Below are 24634 nucleotides of genomic sequence, written 5' to 3' on the forward strand. Positions count from 1 at the left end.
TCTTCTATTTTTTTCTGAAGTACCTTCAAGCATTTCTGCATGGTTACTCATTTTCTTCTACTATACCTCCTCCTCTTGCTTTACTGAATTTCCCAGCACACAACTCTAAGAGGGAGCTTTATTTCAGAGTAGAAAGGGGCCCCCATATGTGGCCTATTATATCCATATCAACTTGCTTACCCTTTTCAAACAGCTATTGTCTTTTAATAGGGTCCTGCCTGGCAGGGGTAGTCCTTAATTCCTGCCGTATAAGAATGAGCAGCTTGAGTTACAGCAAGCTGCGGTTCTGTGCTCTGATCAAAAGGCCTCTGTTGTTTTTTAAGTTTTTCCACCTTCCTCTCTCTCTCTTTCTATATCCTAGGCTAATAATTCAGCACAGTAAGGTCATTACAGGCTTTGAATTGAGAGCTGAGAGTGTTAAATTACTGACCTAGAATAAAAGAGATCTGGGGGGCTCTCAAGAAAGATAAAGGGATTCTGGCCAGTAAAGTGCAAGCCCAGCAACCCTAGTTCTTAATAATATTATTTTTTTAATCCTCTCTGTCTCCAGAAGTCTTTTCTGGGACAAGGGAAGATCCTCTTGCCAGAGAAACTGGGCTAGGAACGGAGTGACATCTTCTGAGTGTTGTATCCCAGGTGCTGGCAGCATGTGGGCACCCTTTTAGCTGTCTCTTATTAGCCTTCTTCTTTAGCAATTTTTCATTCTCTTCTACCTTGTTCTTGTCTTAGTTTGTTCCTGATACTGTATCAGAGTACTACATAATGGGTAAATATAAACAATGGAAGGTTTTTGGCTTACAGTTCTGGAGGCTGGGAAGTTCAAGACTAAGTTGCCGAATCTGATGATGGCTGCATCATACATAATATGACTGAAAGCATCATGTGGCGAATGGGTATGAGAGAGACAGCAAGAGAAAGAAGGGAAGGAAGTTGACATTCTCTTTTTTCTTTCTTGTTTTTTTCTCCTTAATTTTGTCTGTGCTATATTCATGTATGTTGAACCATCCTTGCATCCCTGGAATGAAATAACTTGGTCATCTTTTTCTTTAAGGTATGTATGTGTGTGTGTGTGTGTGTGTTTTGGGGGGTACTTGAGCTCAGGGTCTAGACACTGTCCCTGAGTTTTTTGCTCAAAGCTGGCACTACTTGAGCTACAGATTCACCTCCAGCTTTTTTGGCAGTTAATTAGAGATATGAATCTCATGGACTTTGCTACTTGGCTGGCTTGGAACCATGATCCTCAGATCTCATCTCTTGAGTAGCTAGGATTACAGGCATGAGTCACAGTCACCGATTTTAGTGCTGGGAATTAAATATAGGACCTTGTACATGCTAGCAAGTGTTTTACTTCAGCTCTAAAGAATGAGGTTTCAGTCTGCATTTTCATTAAGATTTATTGTCTATAGTTACTTTGTGATTTTTGATAAGTCACAAAAATGTATTGAGAAATGTCCTTTAAAAGTTGTTAAATAGTCAGATGACACCAAATAAATCATTAGAAAAATGCTCATATTCTAAAATAAACCAACACTAAGAAGGTCAGTGCCACAGAGTGTTATGAATTAATGCAAAACTTCCCTGACAAACAGGTGTTCAGGCAACAGCTAAACCCTTTCCTAAATTTATGGTCGTCTCTTAAATTTTCTTGGAACAACTCCCAAGATCTTTAGAAATTTTATAGCACCTCTTTTTTTCTCTTGTCTTCAACCAAATAACACATTAGATTCTCATCTGCTTATAAGTCTTCGATACAAGAACTACCTATCTATCTACCTACCTATCCTATCTAGAGTTCTTTATTAATGGTGTGTGTGTGTGTGTGTGTGTGTGTGTGTGTGTGTGTGTGTGTGTGTGTGTGAATACTGGTGGTGTTTCAAAACAAGCTTTTGTAGTTGTTCAGCTTGTTTTCTGGGTTGGCACTCTATCACTTGAGCCATACCTCCAGCTGAGTTTTTTGCTGGTTATTTTGGAGATGGAGTCTCTGGGACTTTCTGCCAGGGCTGGCTTCAAACTATGATCCTCTGGATCTCAGCCTCCTGAGTAGGTACAATTATAGGTGTGAACCACCAGTGCCAGGCTACTTATGTGTGTTTAGAAATAAAATTCTCTTTTGGAATAAGAAAACAAGCAAATGAAGTTGAAATCTAAGCAGGGTGCCGATGGCTCATGCCTGTAATCCTAGTTTCTCAGGAGGCTAAGATCTGAAGATATTGAGGTTCAAAGCCAGCTGGGGCAGGAAAGTCTGTGAGACTCTTATCTCCAATTTACCATCTGAAAACTGGAAGTGGCATTGTGGCTCAAAGTGGTAGAGTAGAAGAGCTCAGGGACAGCACTTAGGCCCCGAGTTCAAGCCTCATGACCTACCAAAAAAAAAAAAAAGGAAGAAAGAAATTGAAATCTAAAGAGTTAGTAAGAAAATTGAAAGGATATTTATAAGGTATTGGGAAGAAACTGATTTTTTCCCCCTAAAGCAGTACTCTTAGGGGTTCCAAATGCAGTGAACTTAAACTTGGAAAAGTAAAACAACAACCACAACAAAAAATTCTTATTCAAAGTCAGTAAGGTAAGTACTTGAAAGATACACATAGATTTCCTAGTAGCTTTAGAAGATAAATAAAGATGGTTAATGGAAGAAAGTGAATTTGTTTTCTGAAATGTAATCTGGAGATAACAAGCAAAATGAGGACGTGGCACAGTGGCTTAAGTGATGCAGCACTTGCCTTGGGCACAAGTCCGCTTAGGGGACAATGCCCTGAGTTCAAGCCCCAAAACTGGCAAAAACAGAACAAAACAATAACCTACTTTGGGCTAGGATGTAGCTTAGTAGTGGCAAAGTGCTTGCCTAAATAAGTGCCATGTCTTGGGTTGGATGCCCAGTACACCCCCTCCCCCTCCAAAAAAACACCAAAAAGGAAAAACACCAAAAAACAAAAAGAAGCAAAATGACTGTGGAAGTAACAGTAGTAAAGTAACACAGGCCATTGAAATGATTACTGTTATGATGTGGAGGACTCGGAAGGAAGGAGTCCTTGTTCCAAACCTCCTTCACTTCTTGACATTTTTGAGTTATGATCAAGTCTGAGAAGACTACACCTGTTCCTAACACTTTTGCTTGAAGAATTTTTTGACCTACTTCTTGTCATTTTGTGTTGTTTTGTTTTTTTAGTTTTTTAAAATAATTTTTTTAATTGAAACTAGATGATTACATAAATTTCACAGTATTGTGGAATAGTGACACTTAAAGTCACAAACACAATTCCTGTCATTTTGAATAAAAGTAAAGAATGATGGTTTGAGAATTCTTTACTAGATTTTAAACCTAGAGAATTGATAAATTGAATAGTTCCAGTGAGGCAATATTGAGGAAGAGTGTGTAACATAAAAGGTACCCATAAAAAATATTAATGGAGGCCTAGAGGCGTGACTCAGTTGGTAAAGCACTAACCACTGAGTGAAAGCAGCAGGTACCAGGTTTGAGTCCTGGTCTCAGACCCCCCAAAAAAAGCAAAAAGCAAAAGAAAAGAAATAACTATCCTTTTGGGGTTAGAAGCGTTGCCAACTTGGTAGAGCACTAGTCAATGAGCAAAAGTGACAGGTATGGAGTCCTAGCCCCAGTCTCTCAGACCTAGAAAAAATACTAATGAGAACCTTTTTGAGGATCCCAGTGAGAATAAAAGCTGTATGTACATACAAAATAAAATAAAATTTACCTTAAAATATTTAAGGTATGGTGGCACATGCCTGTAATTAATTCCAGCAGTCAGAAGGCTAAGGCAGGAGGATCCTCAGTTTGAGTCTGGAATAGCAGCCTGGTCTACATAGTCAGAACTTATCTTTAAGCTTCGGGATAGGGGGAGAAATTTTAGGGGACGTGGGTATAGTTTAGTGAGAGTACTTATCTTGAGACCCTGAGTTCAGTCTCTTGCACAGAAAAAAAAAAGTTGTAGTACAACACAAAGAAAAAGCAAACAGTGGGAAAAACCAAGAAAGAAAATAGTATTGAGTTGGAAAAAAAAAAAAAGAAGAAGATAAGAAATCAGAGGACAATATGTTACCTGCCAGGAAAACAGACAGAAGCTATGAGAGAGCTAGTAAGGAAAATCATTTGATAGGGAGGGAAGGGCAGGATGTGCAGGGGACTAGGGGAGCCCCACCCACTTGCATACAAGGTGAGCCAGGTGACAGATGGGATGTAAATATGGAAAGATAGAGCTAAGAGAAAGAAAGAACAGGTAACAGTTTTGTATACCATGTAAGAAAGAAGCCAGACATATATAACAGAGGGTAAGCTATAACCGAACTATTGTAACATTCTAAGTCTTTGTCCAGAAACTTTTCCAACAGAGCTAACTGATAATTCTCCAGAGAAACCATGCAAACAGGATTATTCTGGGTTTCAAGTGAAATTAGGCAAGCTCCCAGAAGAACTGTGACCGTGAGCTCTACTTTGAGGCCTTGAGGAAGGCCTCAGGAACCTTGTAGGAAAGAGACAAATGAGGGATTTATAGCAACTTAAAAAAATAGTATATGAAAAGCATCTCTAGATTACTACCCTGTCTTTTTATAATTTAAATTTCTAACATGCTCTAAAGAACATGGATGCAGCCACCCTTTCCCAGTGCTTTGTGCTTTCATTCCTCACCCTGAAGTGCAGCTTTCCCCCATCTACTGGCTTTAGTAAATCAGCCTTGTAAGAAGAATGGTACTGAATCACCTTACTTCTCTACTGTTCTCAGTGGGTACGGAGCCACTGAGAGGTTACCATTGCCTGCCAGGCTTTTCAGCAATAACTTTGAAGTTTGTGGGCTTCAGAAGGTGTTTGAATCCATTGTATGCTGTAGAAGAGTTTTGACGAAATTATAAACAAAGACTTAATTGGGAAATTTACTTTCAGAGAAGCAGCATTGGGTCTCTTTTCCAACCTTCTTGAGCATAATTTGCTTGGTGATCAACTTGTCTGGAAACATTCACCTCTGCCCTTAGCAACAGCTCAGCTTGGGACGAGACTATTCCATTTCTATTTTAGGAAGTCTTTCTGGGCTGGCGGCAGTAAAGTACTTGGTAAAGTGACTGAGGAAAGAAGTAGCACTGTTCTCGGTACTTTGCAACTTCCATACTGTCAGGATGCAAGCAGCTAGCTATCTCATGAGTTCTCTTCATAATGCCATGAAATCTGATTCCACCGATGTCCTGGTTTGAAAACTAGCCAGTTTGAAAACCAGTGATTATATAGTCAGGAAAAAAACTCTTGCATGAAGCATCAGTGTATGAGGCTAATATGAGAGTAAACTGATAGCTGATTTGGGATTTTATTTATTTATTTTTTGCTGGTGCAGAAATTGCAAATCCTGTCTACCACAGTAGCAGCTAAGTTCTCACCAATTGGTTTACCTATTCCTTGATAGAGAGTAAAGACTATTAAGGCCCTGTTGGATGTCTTCCTAAATCTGGGGGTATTTTTTTAAGATGACAAAGATCTTAAATATTTACTGTAATTAAGCCAGTACTCATAAAGAGGAAAAGAAGATGATTCTGAATGTTCACTGTAGAATGGACTCTATTTTCAAAACCACTGTTACCTATTTCTTTATGGCCAACAGAGAACTTGCCATTAACACTTCACAGTTCACCTGATGTGTATCAGTGGACAGAAGCTCATATATTATGATCTCACTTTGTAAAATTTCTCTTTGGATACAGGATCATATTGCCCACTTTTTCCCATAGTAAGTGTATTGTAGTTTGAGCAACAACAACAACAAAAAAGATAGGTAACAATAGTGTAGTAGAGAAGTAAGAGTTCTTAGAAGTGCTACATTAAACTTTTATGTATAAATTTCTCATAGTACCTTGTGATGATTTGGAGAAATTGGGGCCCTCATGCATTGTTCATGAGAAAGTAAAATCGTAAAGCCGCTCTGGAAATGAGTTTGGTTCTTCCTTCCTTCCTTCCTTCCTTCCTTCCTTCCTTCCTTCCTTCCTTCCTTCCTTCCTTCCTTCCTTCCTTCTTTCTTTCTTTTTCTTTCTTTCTCTTTCTTTCTTTCTTTCCCTCCCTCCCTTCCTCCCTCCCTCCTTCCCTCCTCTCTCTCTCTCCCCTCCCTCCCTCCCTCCCTCCCTCCCTCCCTCCCTCCCTTCCTTCCTTTGTTTTTTTGGTTGTAGGGCTTGAACTCTGGGCCTGGGTACTGTCTCCAGCTCAAGGCTAACGCTTTACTGCTTGAGCCACAGCACCACTTCCGGTTTTCTGGTGGTTTATTGGAGATAAGTCTTATGGACTTTCCTGCCTGGGCTGGCTTTGAACCATGATCCTCAGATCTCAGCCTCCTTAGTAGCTAGGATTACAGGAGTGAACTACCATCACCTGGCTGGTGATTTCCTAAAAGGATAAGCATGGAACTACCACATGACCTGGCAGCTGCATTTCTAGGAATATAGGAAAAGGAAGAAAAAAAAGGAAAACAGAGACCAGAAGAGATGCTTATGCATCAATGGAGCAGCACTATTCACAGTATCCAAAAGGCAGAAGTATCCCGTTTATATATCAACAAATAAATGAATAAACAAAATGTAGTATGTTCTTACAATGGAATATTATCAATCCTTGAAAAAAATTTAATATACATTACAAGATGTGGACCCTAAAATATCCTTAGTAAAATAAGCCATTCTACTGGTACGAAGTAAAATAGGTAAATTTGGTTGTTTTTGTTTGTTTGTTTGGGGAGTGTGTGTGTGTGTGTGTGTGTGTGTGTGTGTGTGTGTGTGTGTGTGTGTGTGTGTGCCAGTCCTGGGTCTTGAACTCAGAGCCTGAGTGCCAGCACTCTGCCACTTGAGCTACAGTTCTACTTCTGGCTTTTTGGTAGTTAATTGGAGATAGGAGTCTCCTGGGCTTTCCTGTCCAGGCTCACTTCGAACCTCGATCCTCAGATATCAGTCTCTTGAGTAGCTAGGATTACAGGTGTGAGCCACCAGTACCTAGCTCCAAAAATAATTTTTTTTTTTTTGTTGGTCATGGGGCTTGAACTTTGGGCTTGAGCGCTCTCCCTTCAGCTCAAGGTGAGCACTCTACCACTTGTGCTACAGCACCACTTACGGTTTTCTGGTGATTTATTGGAGATAAGAGTTTCACAGACTTTCCTGCCAGGGCTGGCTTTGAACCGCGATCCTCATATCTCAGCCTCCTGAGTAGCTAGGGTTGTAGGCATGAGCCACCGGCGCCTGGCTGAAAAATAAATTTTTTAAAAGAAAAACCGCTAGGCTGGTGGCACCCAGTAATTTTTATTTTTTAAAATATTATTGTTAAGTAGTTGTACAAAGAGGTTACAGTTGTGTAAATCAGATTATGAATACAATGCTTCTTGGTCAGTGTCACCCTTTCCATCATTCTCCCTTGATTATTCCCTCCTGTCCCTACTCTCAAGTTATGCAGTTCATTTTTTACATAATGTACATTGGCTATAATGACTGCACCAAACTGAGAGTATTATTAGAGTCTTAGAAGTGAGATATGATGAAATTTGACATTGGGGATAGAATTGGGAAAAGGCTATGCAAAATATGGCATTTGAGATCATGTTTAAAGGCTAAACTAAGGTTATAACTTCACTATTAGTTCCTTTACCATGTAGACTATGACCTAGACACCAGCTTTTTTACCCCTGGGGTATGAAGCATACTATCTTGGCCAGATACCTTCATAAATTTAGTTTCTAATGTTGTCATTGTAGACTTCATTTGCTGGAAATGTAGTCTGTCCCATTTACCTGCCACAGCTCATTTGCTGTAGTTTTCATTTTCCTTGCATAAGGCAACAATCACATTGCCCTAAACTGCATGGGTAGGTTAGCCCTTTCAGAAACTTTTATAAACATCTTCTAGCATAATCCTTTGCCACAATTCTTAGTCTTCCTCAGTGTCTTAAAAGTAGATTTCTAAAACGAACTTTACAACTTTGGTGGGGGGGAGATAAGAAGGGATGGGAAGGGGAAACAAAGGAGGAGGCTACAATGCTTGATAAGAAATGTGCTCATTATCTTACCCATGTAATTGTAACCCCTCTGTACAGTATTTTCACACACATACACACACACACACACACACACACACACACACACACACACACACACACAAAGTAGATTTCTATGCTAATGTACTTTGAGAAAACAAAAGTATGTGATTTGCTTTTTCATTACAGTGCTGTTAATTTACAGGAAGGCTGGTTTTATCCTAAGTGATTACTTATTACATATATTACGTATAAAGACAGTGCACTCAACCTCCCCCCCTCCCCCGCTTGTGAAAAAGGCATTAGGATAGATGGCTCCTGAATTTGTTTTCCCATTTAGTTCACATTCAGCTCTCCCTTTCCACCTTCTTTAAATGGTCCACAAATGAAAAGTGGCATTTGGAATTACCACTGTTCCCTCTATTGCTTGCCATCTTCATCTTAATTTCTGTTTCTCCACAATGATTAACTTGTTTTCCACTCATGATTTACTTGTCAGGGATTTTAGGAGTTTTCTGGAACCTGCAGTCTGCCCTTGGTACGGATGATTACTGGATAATTGCCTATTCTCCTGTGGAATTTCCATTTTTAGATTACACCAGGCTCTACAGCCTAGATTTCTTTGGCAGAAGAACCCAAAGGCAATGGAGTATATATTTTTTCTCTTCTCTGGCCCAGTTTAAACAATGAGTCACTTGGGCCCTGGGGATTTGCTTCCTACTCTCATTTAGGGGCCACTTTCTACCCTGTTCATCTTGTTTGCCTTTTGTGTTCTGTTTAGAATTTTCTATATCCTTGACACATAGGGTTTGTCTCTGATTTTAGTTGGGCACTATCCCTCAGAGGGAACAGGCAATTCAGTCACATCCACTACGTCATCTTTACAGCAGCTAGGATATGCTGGGATAATGCAGAAAAAATATTTTTGGGGAAAAGCATAATTCATAATGGAGCAGAGGACATGAGTACTAGTGTTATCCAAAAAGACATGAGTACTAGTGTTATCCAAGTAAAGTCTGAAAATTACCCCCCTTTTTTGGATATGCTTTAGGGATGGTTTCAAACTTCTTCTAGGTATAATGTGGAGGTGGGGGAAGAGGGAGGGGGCAGGAGGGGACATCAAGGAATTGGACTGCCATGAGTTTCAGAGGGACATGGTTATATATGAAGAGAAGGTCTTACTCTAATTCAGAGTTTTGTAGGGGAAGATCACAGACACCCTTCTTTCCCTCTTTGGCAGTGACAGTGCCTCCATCTGTTTTTGTTTTTGTTTTTATATATGTGTTAAATAGTCCTGGGTGCTATTCCTGGGCTTTTGTGCTCAAGTCTAGCACTCTACCACTTGAGCCACAACTCCACTTCCAGCTATTTTGTGTGTATATGTGTGTGCCTGTGCATGTGCACTTAATTGGAAATAAAAGTCTCAAGGACTTTTCCTGCCCAGGCTGGCCTCTAACCATGATACTCAAATCTCAGCCTCTTAAGTAGCTAGGATTACAGGCATGAGCCACCAGTTCCCAGCCTTTATCTGATTTTGAACTTTCATTCTGATTCTAGCCTCTTTCTAATGATAATCTGTTAATGTTTCTCTCTGCAGTTTTAATAGTGTATGTCAAGGAACTCACATTCTCTTTCGAGAATTCAGCTTCATCCAAGCAACCCCTCACAACAGGGCGTCATTTCTACGTGCCTTCTGGAGATGCTTTCGAACCGTGGGCAAAAATGGGGGTAAGCCATATCCTTCCCTCTCTCCCCCTCCCTTCCTGCTGCCCTTCCTCCCTTTTCTTCCTAACTTTTGTCATTCTTATTTCCCTATAAATACCATTTGAATGAAAACTGTTCGAGGCTTTTGGATTACTTTTGAAGAGATATGTGTTTTGTGTCAGAAATGTTATTATCACCACCTCCACACTAATGATACCTATTAAGAACTAAATATAGCTCTGTGCACTTTAGGTATAATAATAATTTAATCTTCACAATAATGTTCCCTGGTAGGCACTGTAATCTCCATTTTGTAAATAATGAAAGTGAGGATCAGAGAGTTAAGTAACTTGGAAGGTTACATAGCAAATGCTTGGCCCAGATTAATACCCTGCAGCTTGGCTCTAGATCTTGGCAGATATTAAAATACAGTGCAGTAAATTCAAGGAATAATGTGAATACAGATATACCCTATTTTATAGCATTTTACTTTATTGCTCTGTATATATTTGTATTTTGACAAATTCAGGATATGTGGCAACTTTGAATCAAACAAGTATAACAGACCATTTTTCCAGTAGCATATCTCTGTGTCACATTGTAGTAATTCTGACAATATTTCAAACTATATCACTATTATTATCTTTGTTATAGTGATCTGTGAACTGTGGTCTTTGATGGTACTGGTATTGTAATTGTTTTGGGGTTCTAGGAACTCTGTCCATATAAGCCATTTTTCATGAATAATTGAAGTATGTGTTCTGACTGCTGCACACTTAGCCATTTTTCTGTCTCCCTCTCCTTAGAACTCCCTGTTCTCTGAGATACAGCACCTTGTAATTAGATCAACTAATAACCCTACAAAGGCATCTTAAGTGTGGAAGTAAAAGGAAGAGTAGCATGTCAGTCTGTTACTTGAAATCCAAACCCAGAAATATTTAAACTTAGTGAGGAAGGCATGTCAAAACTTGAGATTGGCCAGAAGCTAGGCTTCTTGCACAAACAGCCAATTGTGAATGCAAAGGAAAGGTTCTTGAAGGAAATTAAAAGTGCTACTCCGGTGAATGCACAAATGATAAGAAAGACAAACTGCCAAGACAGGCATGGTGGCACATGCCTGTAATCCTGGGTTGTATAGCAAGTTCCCGGTCAGCCTAGGCTACATAGTAAGACCCTATCTCAAAACACCAAAGAGAGAGGGAGGGAGGTAAGGAAAGAATTAAAGAAGGAAGGAAGAAAAGGAAGGAAGGAAGGATGAGAGGGAAGGAAACAAAGAGAAATGGCCTAATTGATTAATTGTTGGTAGGGCAAATTAAAGTAGTTTGCATAAAGGATTAGCCACAACATCCCCTTAAAGGCAAAGCTAACCCAGAGCAAGACCTCTGCCCCTTGCAACTCTCTTCAGTTCTACATACGTTGAGAGAAGTTGCAGAAGAAACCCTTGAAGCTAGGAGATGTTGGCTCATGAAACTTAAGGAAAGGAGCCATCTTTGTAACACAGAAGTTAATTAACATGGCAAGATGATTCAGGCAGTGCTGATTCAGCAGGTCATCCCAAGAATGTACCCAAGCTAACAGAATGCAGCCTCCTAAACAACAGGTTCACAGAATGGATGACATATCCTTCTACTGAAGGAAGATGTCGTCTATGCCTTTAGAAGATGGCATCTATGACATCTAGGACTAGAGAAGAGAAGTCAGGGCCTGGTTTCAGAGCTTTGAAGGACAGGCTGCTTCTTGGTAGGCCAGGAGTCATTTATCATCTGGAGAGTCAAAGGGCCCTTAAGAATCACCCTAAGGGGGGCTGGGAAGGTGGCTCAGTGGTAGAGCGCTTGCCTTGCATGCATGAGGCCCTGGGTTCGATTCCTCAGCACCACATAAGAAAAAAGAAAAAAGCCGGAAGTGTCGCTGTGGTTCAAGTGGTAGAGCGCTAGCCTTGAGCTGAAGAGCTGAGGGACAGTGCCCAGGCCCAGAGTTCAGGCCCCATGACCGGACCCAAAAAAAAAAAAAAGAATCACGCTAAGGGCTGGGAAGGTGGCTCAGTGGTAGAGTGGTTGCCTTGCATGCATGAAGCCCTGGGTTCGATTCCTCAGCACCACATAAGCAGAAAAAGCTGGAAGTGGCACTGTGCCTCAAGTGGTAGAGTGCTCGCCTTGAGCTGAAGAGCTGAGGGACAGAGCCCGGGCCCAGAGTTTAGACCCCACAATAAAAAAAAAAAGAATTTCCCTAAATCTACTCTGCTGTGCTGGAGCAGTGCAACAACAAAGCCCAGATGATGGCTCATCTGTCTGCAGGGCAGTTCCTGAGGCTCTTTAGTCACTGTTGAGACCTACTACACAGACTAAAAGGTACCTTTCAACATAACTGCTGCTCAGTGACAGTGCACTTGCTTACCCCAGAGCTCTGATGGCCTCGTACAAAGAGCTCCATGTTGTTTTCATGCCTGCTGACCCAGAACCCATCCTGAAGTCCATTGAGCAGGGAGGAACAAATACATTGCGTAAGCTATAATTGCTGTACGTCCTCTGATGAACCTGGGCAAAGTGAATAAGAACCTTCTGGAAAGGCTTCAGTATTCTAGATGTTGTTAAGAACCTTCATAGCATCTAGAATGTTGAGAAGAGGTTAAAACATCAACATGAACAGGAGTTTGAAAGAAGTCAATCCCAAATTTTCTGGATGACTTTGAGAGGTTTAAGACTTCAGTGGAGTTAGTCACTGCAGATGGGGTGCAAGAGAACTAGAGTTAAGAGTGGAGCCTGAAGATGTGATGGGTACAGTCTCCAGATAGACCTTTGACAATGAGAAGGTTGAGAGAAGGAAGTTTCTTGACATGGCCTCTGGCACTACAACCATAATTGCTGAAATTACAACTAAAGATTTAGAGTGTTATATAAATCCTGTTGATAAAACAGCACTAGATTTTGAGAGGTTTGACTTTGAGATAGTTGACTGAAATTTTGATAGAACTTCTTTATTGGGGGTAAAATACTATCACACAGCATTACAAGGTACAGAGGAATCTTTCGTAAAGGAAACCCCCCAACCAATGTGACAAATTTCATCACTGTCTTATTTTAAGAAATTGCCACATTCACCCCAACCATCAGCAACTACCTCCCCAATCAGTTGGTAACGTTTAACATTGAAGCAAAAGGATTAATACTCACTGAATGCTATGATCATTAGCATTTTTAAGTGATATATTATTTTTATGTAAGCCCCAGTATTCCAGTACTGGGGCTTGAACTCAATGGTGGGCACTAAGCCTTAGCATTTTTGCTCAAGGCAGGTACTCTTACCACTTGAGTCACAGGTCCACTTCTGACTTTTCACTGGTTAATTGGAGATAAGATTCTCGTGGACTTGCCTGCCTGCGTTGGTTCAAACTTCAATCTTCAGATCTCAGTCTCCTGATTAGCTAGGATTACAGGCTTAATCCACCTGCACCAAGCTACAGAGCAATTTGTCATTTCAACTCTCCAAACAAATCGGCACTGCCATATTATTCTGCTTATTTTATAAACTAACTTGCAGGGGGTTAATTGTAAAGCCTCAAACAAAACTCACATTTACTAATACGCAAATAATGTGCTTTTTTTTATAAATAGCTCTAGAGATTGTCCACTTCTGTCTCACTATTATATAAACAGTATCTAATATACTGAAATAGCATTGTTTCCTTTATGAAGTAAATACACTAAGTGAAAGAGAGTAAACTAGTTCCTCAACTATTCCGTTGGTCTCTACATAAACACCCATATATCATGACTGTATAGGCGAATTAGTACTATTTATCCAGACTCTGTCTTTCCCAGTCCTTTACTCAGAAATATTTATTGCATCCTTATTATATTGAAGATGTTGTGTACAGCTAGATCTGGTTTCTTGATACAGCATATGGAGGTAGCTATGGAAAACAGATAGCCTTACTTGTTTGTCTGGGGCCTCTTCAAGAATTTATACTTGCACAAGGGATTCATATAGCATATATACTCTAAGCAGATGTGGGTTTCTTTATCTTTCTAATAGCAGCTGCCAGTGATCCATCCAGTTGCTAAAGAAAAGTAGCTCCAAGTTCTCCCTGATTCCTTTATGCCATAAACAAGACCTAAGTTTTTTCTTTTATTTATTTACTTATTTTTCGTTGGTCATGGGGCTTGAACTCAGGGCCTAGGCATTCACTGTAGCTTTACTACTAGTTTTCTAGAGTCTCACAGACTTTCCTGCCGGGGCTGGCTTTAAATTATAATCTTCATATCTCAGCCTCATGAGTAGCTAGGGTTACAAACAGGCCACCAGAGCCTGGCTAAGATCTAGATTTTACAGTGAATTTTGTTATATTCTTTTTTTTTTTTTTGTCAGTCGTGGGGCTTGAACTCTGGGCCTGGGCGCTGTCCCTCAGCTATTCAGCTCAAGGCGACCGCTCTACCACTTGAGCTACAGCGCCACTTCCGGTTTTCTGGTGGTTTATTGGAGATAGGAGTCTCACGGTCTCTTCTGCCCGGGCTGGCTTTGAACCGCGATCCTCAGATCTCAGCCTCCTGAGTAGCTAGGATTACAGGCGTGAGCCACCAGTGCCCGGCGTTTGTTATATTCTTAATCATACAGATTCCTTCCTTGTCCTCCTCTTTTTTTGTGTGGCATTGGGGTTTGAAATCAGGGCCTTGTACTCTCTACTATTAAGCAGACACTCTGCCTTTGAGGCATGCCTCCAGGCCTCTTTTGGACTGGTTGTTTTGGGATAGGGTCTTGTTTTGTGCTGAGGTTCATGCCTGAACAACCATCCTCCCATTTTATACATTCCACCACTTTTGGGACGACAGGCACATACCATCACACCCAGTTTCTTCCATTAAGCTGGAATCTTGCCACCTTTTCTGCCCGGAACTTTGATCCTCCTGATCTCAGTCTCCTGTGTAGTGCAGATGACAGATGTATGCCACTACATTCAGAGCCTCTGATTTGTTTAAGATATAATGCAACATTTGTGTCTAGATAGCCCTAAAAATCTTTAAATATTTTAATATATTCTTATTTGGGTTTTTTTTTCCCATGAAACCTTGGAACATCATTCAGTCCTAGAATGTGTCAGTTCCCAATTTTAGTCCAAAGTGAGCAAAAGCTCTTGGATGAAATGTTTGAAAGGAAAAGACTTGTTTTTGTCCCATTTTTTTTCAATTAAAATGCCAAGTACCTATTCAGTGGTGCTGCAACCACAGTGTTTTTCTGTGCACAATTCCTTAGAATATCATGTACAGATTTTTGCATTGTGGAGAAGAAGAACTCTCCTGGGAGGTAGTAAAAGAACAATGTTCCAGCGAAGTATGTCTAAAAATGAAGCCACCTGTAGAATGCAAAGACCTTATCCCTTCAGGCAAGAAATATTCTATTCCAATTTTTAGCAAGTACAGTGAGCACTGGCCTTGAATGCCTCATTGAGTACTGACTGATGTGAAGTTTCGTATGTGGAAATGTCACATATTCTCATGGATACTACTTTGAACCTCTTGCTCTCTAGGCAGCTTTAGGCTTTGAAACAACAAATCTATAAAATCTATTCAAGTGTAAAAGCCTTTAAAATCTACCTTCTCACTTTGTTACCTCTTTTGGTGTTGAAAGATTTGTCAGAATTTTCCAAATTTGGCAAAGATCAAAATTCCTTTGAGATAAATCTTCACTTCTGTTTGGGGATATTAGTTTAAAAGAGCTTTTTATTCCATTTATTTTGTTGGAATTTAATTTTTTTCAATTAATAAAATAAAATGATTAGGACATCCTCTTTTACTCATGAAGAAGTATGTACTAAGGGACATGTCCTCTTCACATAAGTAGTTTGACAACCAGAGAGCTAATATGAAACAACTATTTTTCAGACATTGGACATTTGTAGGGGTGACTGTAGGAACTGAGAGGCAGTTTCTGGGGGATCTTCAAAGAGCATGGAAGGAGTTTTGTTAGTAGAAGGAGCAGAGATTAGGGATCAAGGAAGTGAAGGTGGCTGGAAATTGCATGTAGAAATACTAGAGAGGCACAGTTGCTCAATGAACACCAGAACAGCAAGGAGGTAGGAGTCTCTGGTGTTGAAAATGAACCACTAGGAAATGGGAGACCAAACGACTCCTAGAGTATACATAAGTTTGGGATAGTTTTCACTTCCACCAGCCAGAATGGGAAGACCTCAAAATATTCCAGGTGTTAGATAAAGTCTTCAGCAGCTTAAAAGCAAACCATTAGTCAGATGTGCAAGCAATTTAGTGTACAGACAGTCTTCATTATATAATGGGTTAACTTAGGATTTTGATTTCACAATGGTACAAAAGTGATTCATATTCAGTAAAAGTGTTTGTGACTTTTGAATTTTGATCTTTTCCTGAGATATAATATGTAGTAGGAGACTTTGACCACACTGGGCAGTGGCAATGAGCCACATCAGCCACATCAACACTGGGGTCAAAAACTGAGCCTCTCTAGTGCATTGAGTTTTCCTGTGTTCTGGGTGCTTTACATGTGTTTTGACTTAGGACATTTTCAACTTCGGATGGGTTTATTGGAACATTGTCCCATTGTGAGTTTAGGTACATCTATATACGAGAACAAAGAAATGGAACAAAGTCCAGCACTCACTAAACTCTTTACAGTCAAGTACTCAAATACAAATGACCAGACACTTTTTTATTTTTAGTTTTATTTTTTATTTTTTTGTCGGTCGTGGGGCTTGAACTCTGGGCTTGGGCGCTGTCCCTCAGCTCTTCAGGTTGCTCAAGGCGAGCGCTCTACCTCTTGAGCTACAGCGCCACTTCCAGTTTTCTGGTGGTTTATTGGAGATAGGAGTCTCACGGTCTCTCCTGCCCGGGCTGGCTTTGAACCGCGATCCTCAGATCTCAGCCTCCTGAGTAGCTAGGATTACAGGTGTGAGCCACCAGCGCCTGGCCAGACACTTTTTTAAAAAGCAGGAAAATAGGATCTATAACCAGGAGAAAAAAACCAATAATAATACATATATATTTAATGAATATACACTAATGAAAACTAAAAGCCCCATAGACTTAGAAATGACATATGGAGGAATTAACAAGGACTTTAAATGTTTGTTTATCTGTTGTCCTGGGATTTGAACTCAGGGCCTTACCTTACTAGGTATTCTGTGACTTGAGCCATGACTCCTGTCCCCTCAAAGTTATTTTAAATAATATACTCAAGGGGCTGGGAATGTGGCTTAGTGATAGAGTGCTTGCCTAGCATGCATGAGACCCTGAGTTCGATTCCTCAATACCACATAAACAAAAATAACAAGAAATTTAAAAAATAATATACTCAAGTATTTAAAGGAAAACATGACTATGATTAGGAGATAGAGTGTATTAAAAATCCTGATAGAATTTCTAGAGCTGAAAATACAGTGATAATTAATGTTAAGTGCTTCTATGTAGGTTATGTTACCTTCACAATAGTCCTATAGGTAGATAGTATTACCATCTCTATGACATAGAAAATGAAATTGAGATTTAGAAAATAAATAACTTGTTCAAGTCACATAGCAGGTAAGTGAAAAAGCCAATTCTACAGAAACCAGAAAGCTGAACTCTAGTGTGTCACTGCTTCCCTGTGTTCCTCAACACCGTATGAAATGCTGGAAATACAGGGATGAGGGACAGTACTTTCCCTCAGGGAGGGACAATTGTGTTGTCCACAGATGGTTTCCAAAGCATTTAAGTGATTATTAGAGCCATCTGTAATATTGAGTAATAATACAAGGAGGAAATCATACTTCCTGCAGAATAGCGAAAGGCTATAAAGGAACCAAGACATTTGGGATGAGTCGTTGGGCCATAGAAAGCCATCATGAAGCAAATAAGGAATACATTCTCCCATCCACATACTAACCAGGCCCCACACACCAAGGGTGGTGTTGGCTGTACATAGGAGTACATTCTAGAACAAGAAAACAAGACCTGAAAATGTAGTGACATGAAACCATATGATTTCTTTGCAAGATGATAAAGTTCATTTTGGTGTGGCTGGTTTTTAGCTCAAAAGAAACTTCATCCCATATCAAAAGGAAATAATGCTTAGTGTGTGCCAACCACTGAACTGAGTGCTTTATATTACTCATTCATTTAATCCACACAGAGAGCATATGAGTAGGTATGATTATTATCTTGATTTCTACATTGAGAAATTGAAACTCAGAGAGGGATGTTAACTTGTGCAAGACCACAGCATTTTTATAAATAGCATGGTTTATATTTGAGTGTTCACAAAGTCTATGTTTGTAACGGCTGCTGGACAGGTTCTGAAGAGTTTTGTCAAAATTAATAAAAAGTGTGTCTTCTCCCAAATTAGTAGAACTTTATCAGTTTGTGTGTCATCTTCACATGAGACACTGATGGAAAACAGAAAGTGAAGCAGGTAAACTGAAAACAGACCTGATAGGAGACCACACAGGAAACCCTGAAGTAGCTATTTAAGAAATGACTTGAAATGACTCCCTGAGTGATTGGGTATGGAAGGTGGGAAAGAGAAAATGAATGACTGAGCTAGAACATTGCCAGTTTCGTTCTTCCATTTATTCCCATTTCATCTTCTTTCTTCTGTTCCTTTTGGTCTCCCTTCCTGCCTTCCTTGCTTTCTTGCTTGCTTCCATTCTTCCTACTCTTCCTCCCTTTCTCTCTTTTTCTCTCTCTCTTTCTCTTTTTATATTTTATTCTGAATTAACTGTGTTTTTTAAAAATTCATTTAGCAAATATTTATGTCTTAATTGCTGGTGGCAAAGCAGTCTCTGGGACAAGCAGAAATTCTTACTCTCTTGAAGTCTGTACTCTGATATATGATTCCTGACAAAAATCCCTACTTTTTATGCAGATTGCATTCTAATAATTAGGGATCAGTGCTACCTGGTTTGAGGATTTAAAAAAAATTGTCAGTTTTTCCAAAATACCTATTCCTATAGTGTACTTATAGACTTGGGTGCAGGTAATGCTTTGGCCTGTCTTCTCTTCATGAGTCCAGAGCTTCCCCTTCCTCATTTTCTCCCCAAAACCTGATAACAAACTTGAGTTCCTGTTTCATAGTTTTCATTTGATTTATTTTTATTAGTTTCCACAGTTCTCTACCTTTTTCTCTTTAACTTCTTCCTAATATTTTCTTCAAGAAAAGACTTGACAGTTTATTTCCCCTTAATCTTTCATCTCCTTACCTTCAGTAACTTAAATCTTTCCTCTTATTTAATTTTCTTACTTTTTTTTTTCCAATTTCAATTCTTGGGGGTTATCACATGTGTCACACAAGCATTCCTGGAATGCTTTTGTCACCATCTTTTCTGTACTCCAGCCTCCTCATCCTGAACTCATACCTCTATCTTTTCCTTATCCCTTCAGGTTTGGGTTTAAAGGTCAGCTCCTTAAGGAGGCATCTTGTGATTCCCTACTCATCATCTTGCTACTCATTCTATACATTTTATTGTTCTGACTAGGCCAGTATTTTAATGAGCCTTTATTAGATTTTAAGGTTTATGAGGACAAGATCATAGTTTGTTTTGATTATCTGCATAATATCCAACATAAGTGAATTTCTTTTTTTTATAATTTAATATGAAGGATTACCATTTCCCAAACAATATCCAGAGAACATATTATTAAATGGATTATATTACCATTTCTTTTATTTGAGGATAGTTTTGTTTGTGAAAGCCTGTTTTCCACTAACTTTTCAGTGTGGTAAAGGTACTTGGTTAAATGTGATAATAAACTGGATATGATGGCACACACCTGTAGTCCCAGCTACTTGGGAAGCTGAGGCAGATGGATCCCTGAGCTTAGAAGTTTGAACTGAACCTGAGCAACATAGTAAGACTGTTTCAGAATAAGACAAGTAATGATGGGTGCTGACGCCTTTAATCCTAGCTACTCAGGGGTGTGAGGATCTAGGTTCAAAGCCAGCCCGAGCAAGAAAGGCCATGAGACTCTTATCTCTAATTAATCACCAGAAAACTGAAGTAAAGCTGTGGCTCAAAGTGGTAGATTGCTAGCCTTGAGAGACAGTGTCCAGGGACAGTGTCCAGGCCCTGAGTTCAAGCCCCATGACTGACAAGAAAAAAAAAAAAAAAAGACAAGTAGCAATAGCTACCACATGCTAGGCTTGACACTTCATGTTCTAAGTGCTTCACTTAACAACTGGTCCAATCAGAGCTAACATATTAAATAATACCTAACTAAAATCCCATTCTATACCTACTGTTTCTTACAAAAGAAAGATTTAAAGATTTAGTTCTAGATCTGTGTTCATGTTTTAAACACTGATTAGTTTCCATTCTCTTTTTTGTATTGTGCATCCAACCTTTACTCCATGCAAGATAGATTAGTGATTGCCTGATTATACATGCCTTGACCTGTTGAGACGTTCCTTTGGCTTGAAGTGTTACAAATACTTTTGAAAGTTAGCGGGCCATGTTGGTCATAAAAATCTCAGTTTCATTTGAAGAATGGAAAATCCTCCAAGCCCATGCCTACATTCCTTCAGGGAGAAGTTCCTGGGGTGGAGATGCAGCTGCTCCCATCCCAGGGCCTGTGGCTTCAGATTTACCACCATCCCAGCTGCCCTGTTTCACCTGCTTATGCCTCCTGCTTGGCTTCTGCGGGCATGTGCCTGTGCTACCATTGCCAGAGCCTTCTGGTCGTGTATAGTCATTTAAAAAGTAGAGTTACACTCTTGATTTAGAACTGGGAGTCAGGAGTATATTCCTCAATGAGGTTCTTGTTTTCTTTACTTTCAGCCATTATAGTATCTCACAAATTTTTAGAATTTAAAGGTACCTTAGAAATCATTTCATCTTAGAACTAGGTCACAGTTTTTTGTTTCTTTTCTTTTCTTTTATTTGATAATAACTCTCCTAATGGTATACTACTGTGGTTTTGATTTGCATTTTCCGTGTGACTAATGACATCCAAAGAAACTTTTTTTCTTTGCCCCATGCACCATTTATTTTATCCTCTGGCATAGTCCCAGATGGTAGGAAATTTTTACATTTCTAATTTACATCTAGGGAAACAGAGGCTTGAGTGACACATTAATTTACCCAGGGTCACAAAGTAAAGCAGGCCCAGGACATGATCAGCTTCTCAATGGCCTGTTGTATGCTAGATGCTGGGCTGAGCTCTAGATTCCCTGGTTGTAGGGCTTCTCTCTTTCCCTATTGGGCAAGAAGATGCTTTCTCCAGGAGCCCTCATGTTAGCTCCCTAAAGTTTGGTGTTTTCAGGCCCTAAAGCCTCCACATTCATCCTCCAGCACAGCCAACTCTAACCTGGCAACCTCTGCGGCGCAGATCTGGGGCCAGCAGCAGCACATTCCTGAGGAAGTCAAGTTGAAATGCTATAGTCCCCATCTTCTCTCATTTTAGTTGAAAGCTGCATTGTTACATCTGGTGTTGCTTTTGGAAGAGGCAGGCTATGCTGTGGCCCCAGGTCAGTCCTGTGGAGAAGCATCAGGTCTGGAGCTGCAGGGACATAGAAGGCACCTGTGGCACCATGAAAGGTCTGCTATCTATGTAGTGAGAGTCCGAGCAGAAAGGAGAGGGAGGTGAAATAAAGTAGTTGGGGGAATATTTCTTTCTATCACTGTACAACAAATCACCATAAACTTAGTGGCCTAAAATGGTGTCCATTTGTTCATATTGTGTTCTGTGGTCAGAAGTCTCAGTCTGCTCAGTGGTGACATCCAAAATATTTTCATTATGCTTGTTGGCTATTTGTATACCTTCTTTAGAGAAATGTTTGTTCAAGTCATTTGTCCAATTTTGAATCGACTGCATAGTTGTTTATGATTTATAGGAGTTAAATACCTTAAATATAAATTTATTATATATAACTTGCAAACACATTTTCCTATTCTATAGAGTTGTTTTTGTTTCTTTTTTAGTTCAATACCAGGTTTTTTTAGTTCAGTACTAGGGTTCACAGTTTTCATCACTGGTTTGTAGAGATAGAATTTTAAAATTTTTTTAGCATAAATTAGTTGTACATAGGAGCTTCATCGTGATATTTACAATATGACTATAGGTACTTTGATCAAATTAATTACTTTATTTCACCTTCTTAACCCTCTTCCTCCTTTTTAAGTTTTTTTTAGTGAGGTTCTATATGTTATTTTCATATATATGTATATATATGTATACATATATCTACTCACACACACATATAATATACTTCTATAATATTCACTCCTGTCAGTCTCTCCTTTTCTCCTCCCCTACCTACTGGTCCATCTCTCCCCACACTTCCCCTTCTATAATCATATCCTATTTTGTGTGTGTGTGTAGATTTCACATGTGAGTAAAACATCTGATATTTGTCTTTCTGAGTTTGGTTTATCTCAGTTAACATGATTCCTGCAAATGACATAATTTCATTCTTCTTTATAGCTGAATAATATTTCATTATATTTATGTACCACATTTTTTAAAATCAATTTATTGTTTACTCAGTCAGTGATGATGACAGAGAAGAAATTGGAAATCATTTTGATATGAACACATGTGTCTTTTTTTTGTTGTTGGTCATCGGGCCTGAACTCTGGGCTTGGGCACTGTCCCTCAAGTCTTCTTTTTCTGCGTATGTGGTGCTGAGGAATTGAATCCAGGGCCTCATGCATGCAAGGCAAACACTTCCACTGAGCCACCTCCCAGCCCGCATACCACAACCACATATTTTTTGGAGGGGGGTCCAGTTGTGGGGCCTGAACTCTGGGTCTGAGCACTGTCCCTCAGCTATTCAGCTCAAGGCTAGCGCTCTACCACTTGAGCCACAGCACCACTTCCGGCTTTTTTCTTTTTGCTTATGTGGTGCTGAGGAATCGAACCCAGGGCCTCAGGCATGCAAGGCCAGCGCTCTACCACTGAGCCACCTTCCCAGCCCCACAACCACATTTTCTTTACCTAATCATTGGTTGTTGGGTACCTAGGAACCTAGGCTGGTCTCTTATCTTGTCTGTCAATAGTGCTGTTATAAACATGAGTCTGCAGGTATCTCTCTTATACATTGTATACTCCTTTGGATATATGTCCAAGAGTGGTAGAGCAGGATATACCATTGTTTTTGACCACTAACGTATCTTGAAATTTTGCTGAATGCATTTCTTAGTTCTGACAGGTGGTGGTGGTGTGTGGTAGTGGTGGTGTGGGGTGGGGTGGGGTGTGTGTGTGTGTGTGTGTGTCTGTGTCTGTGTCTGTGTCTGTGTGTAAGTAATCTTCAAGGTTTTCTGCATTTAAGTGATTGTGTCAAGCCAGAAGCCAGTGGCTTATGCCTATAATCCTAGCTACTCAGGAGACTGAGATCTGAGGATTGCAGTTCAAAGTCAGCCCATGTAGAAAAGTCCCCATGAGACTTTATCTTCAAATAACCACTCAAAAACCAAAGTGGAGCTGTGGCTTAAAGTGGTAGAGTGCTAGCCTTGAGCAAAAAGAGCTCAGGGAAAGCACCCAGGCCCTGAGTTCAAGCCCCATGACCAACAAAAAATAAATAAATAAAATAAATGAAATGATTGTGTCATCTGTGAACAGAGATAATTTTACTTCTTTCTTTTCAATTTGGATGCTTTTTTTTTTTTTTTAACTAATTTTTCTTGCCTAATTGATCTTGCTAGAACTTTGTATACTGTGTAAAATAAAAAATACCTTTTTCCTGATGTTAGGGGAAAGTTTGTAGTATTTTGTTTTAAGATAAAAGCATCAGGCTGGGAAGGTGGCTCAGTGGTAGAGCGCTTGCCTTGCATGCCTGAGGCCCTGGGTTCGATTCCTCAGGACCACATAAGCAAAAAGAAAGAAGCCGGAAGTGGCGCTGTGGCTCAAGTGGTGGAGTGCTAGTCTTGAGCTGAAGAGCTGAGGGACAGTGCCCAGGCCCAGAGTTCAGGCCCCACAACCGGACCCCCCCCCCCAAAAAAAAAAAGATAAAAACATCATGGGATGGGGCTGGGAAGGTGGCTCAGTGGTAGAGCGCTTGCCTTGCATGCATGAGACCCTAGGTTCAATTCCTCAGCACCACATAAGCAAAAAGAAAAAAGCCGGAAGTGGCACTGTGGCCCAAGTGGTAGAGTGTTAGCCTTGAGCTGAAGAGCTGAGGGACAGCGCCCAGGCCCAGAGTTCAGGCCCCACAAAAAAAAAAAAAAAAAACATCATGGGAGCTAGTGGCTTATGCAGGTAATTCTAAGTCCTCAGGAGCCTGAGATCTAAGGGTTATTGTTCAAAGCCAACCTGGGCAGAAAAGTCCATGATTCAACTTATCTGGAGTGACCACCAAAAAGCTAAAAATGGAGCTATGGTTTGAGCCAAGTAAGAAAAAGAGGCTCCAGGTTTAACTCTAGTACCAGCATAAACACAAAAAAGAGAGAAACATGTCAAACAATTGTGACTCACAATTATAGCCTCAGATACTAATAGATCTGTTTGTAATATTTTTATTTCCTCTTTTGTTTTGTTTTGTTTTCTGTTGTTAGAGCTCAACAACATATGCCAGGGCTTTGTACATGCTAGGCAGGTGTACTACTACTGAGGTACACTCCCAGCTAGTAACCTTTTTTTTTTCCCCCATTATTCTGATCCAAATGCTCAAAAAAGGAGTGGTAGAACATTTATTTTCGTGTCAGAGCTGAGTTATTCACATTCCTAATTAAAGAGTAATCACTTTGGAGAAATCAGTGATTTTTCTCAGCCCTTTTTAAAACTTTATTGTTTAGAGGAAAATAAGTCTTACTTTTTCTCTTCCCTTCTCTCTTTTCTTTCTTTCCCTTTCTCCCTTCCTCCTCATCTCTCCTTCCCTTTCTCCCTCCCATTTTCTTTCTGTCTTTTCTTCCTTCCTTCCCTCCTTCCTCCTCTTTCTCTCTCTTTCTTTCCTTCTGTCGGTCTGTCTGTCTGTCTCTCCTTTCTTTTTCTTTAT

General features: G+C 40.0%; 1 protein-coding gene across 2 annotated transcripts in view; it reads left to right on the forward strand.

Moving 5' to 3' along the window:
* CUNH11orf49 (chromosome unknown C11orf49 homolog) overlaps positions 1–24634 on the forward strand; it is a 167291-nt gene that overhangs the window by 56843 nt on the left and 85814 nt on the right. For both annotated transcript variants that reach the window (XM_042676599.1, XM_042676598.1), the window contains exon 3: positions 9600–9730. In XM_042676599.1, the coding sequence (XP_042532533.1) occupies positions 9600–9730 (131 nt within the window). The remainder of the gene's footprint in view (positions 1–9599; positions 9731–24634) is intronic.

Source organism: Dipodomys spectabilis, unplaced genomic scaffold (genome assembly GCF_019054845.1).
Source record: "Dipodomys spectabilis isolate Male_0828 unplaced genomic scaffold, ASM1905484v1 ptg000030l, whole genome shotgun sequence".
In the NCBI taxonomy this organism is placed as follows: Eukaryota; Metazoa; Chordata; class Mammalia; order Rodentia; family Heteromyidae; genus Dipodomys; species Dipodomys spectabilis.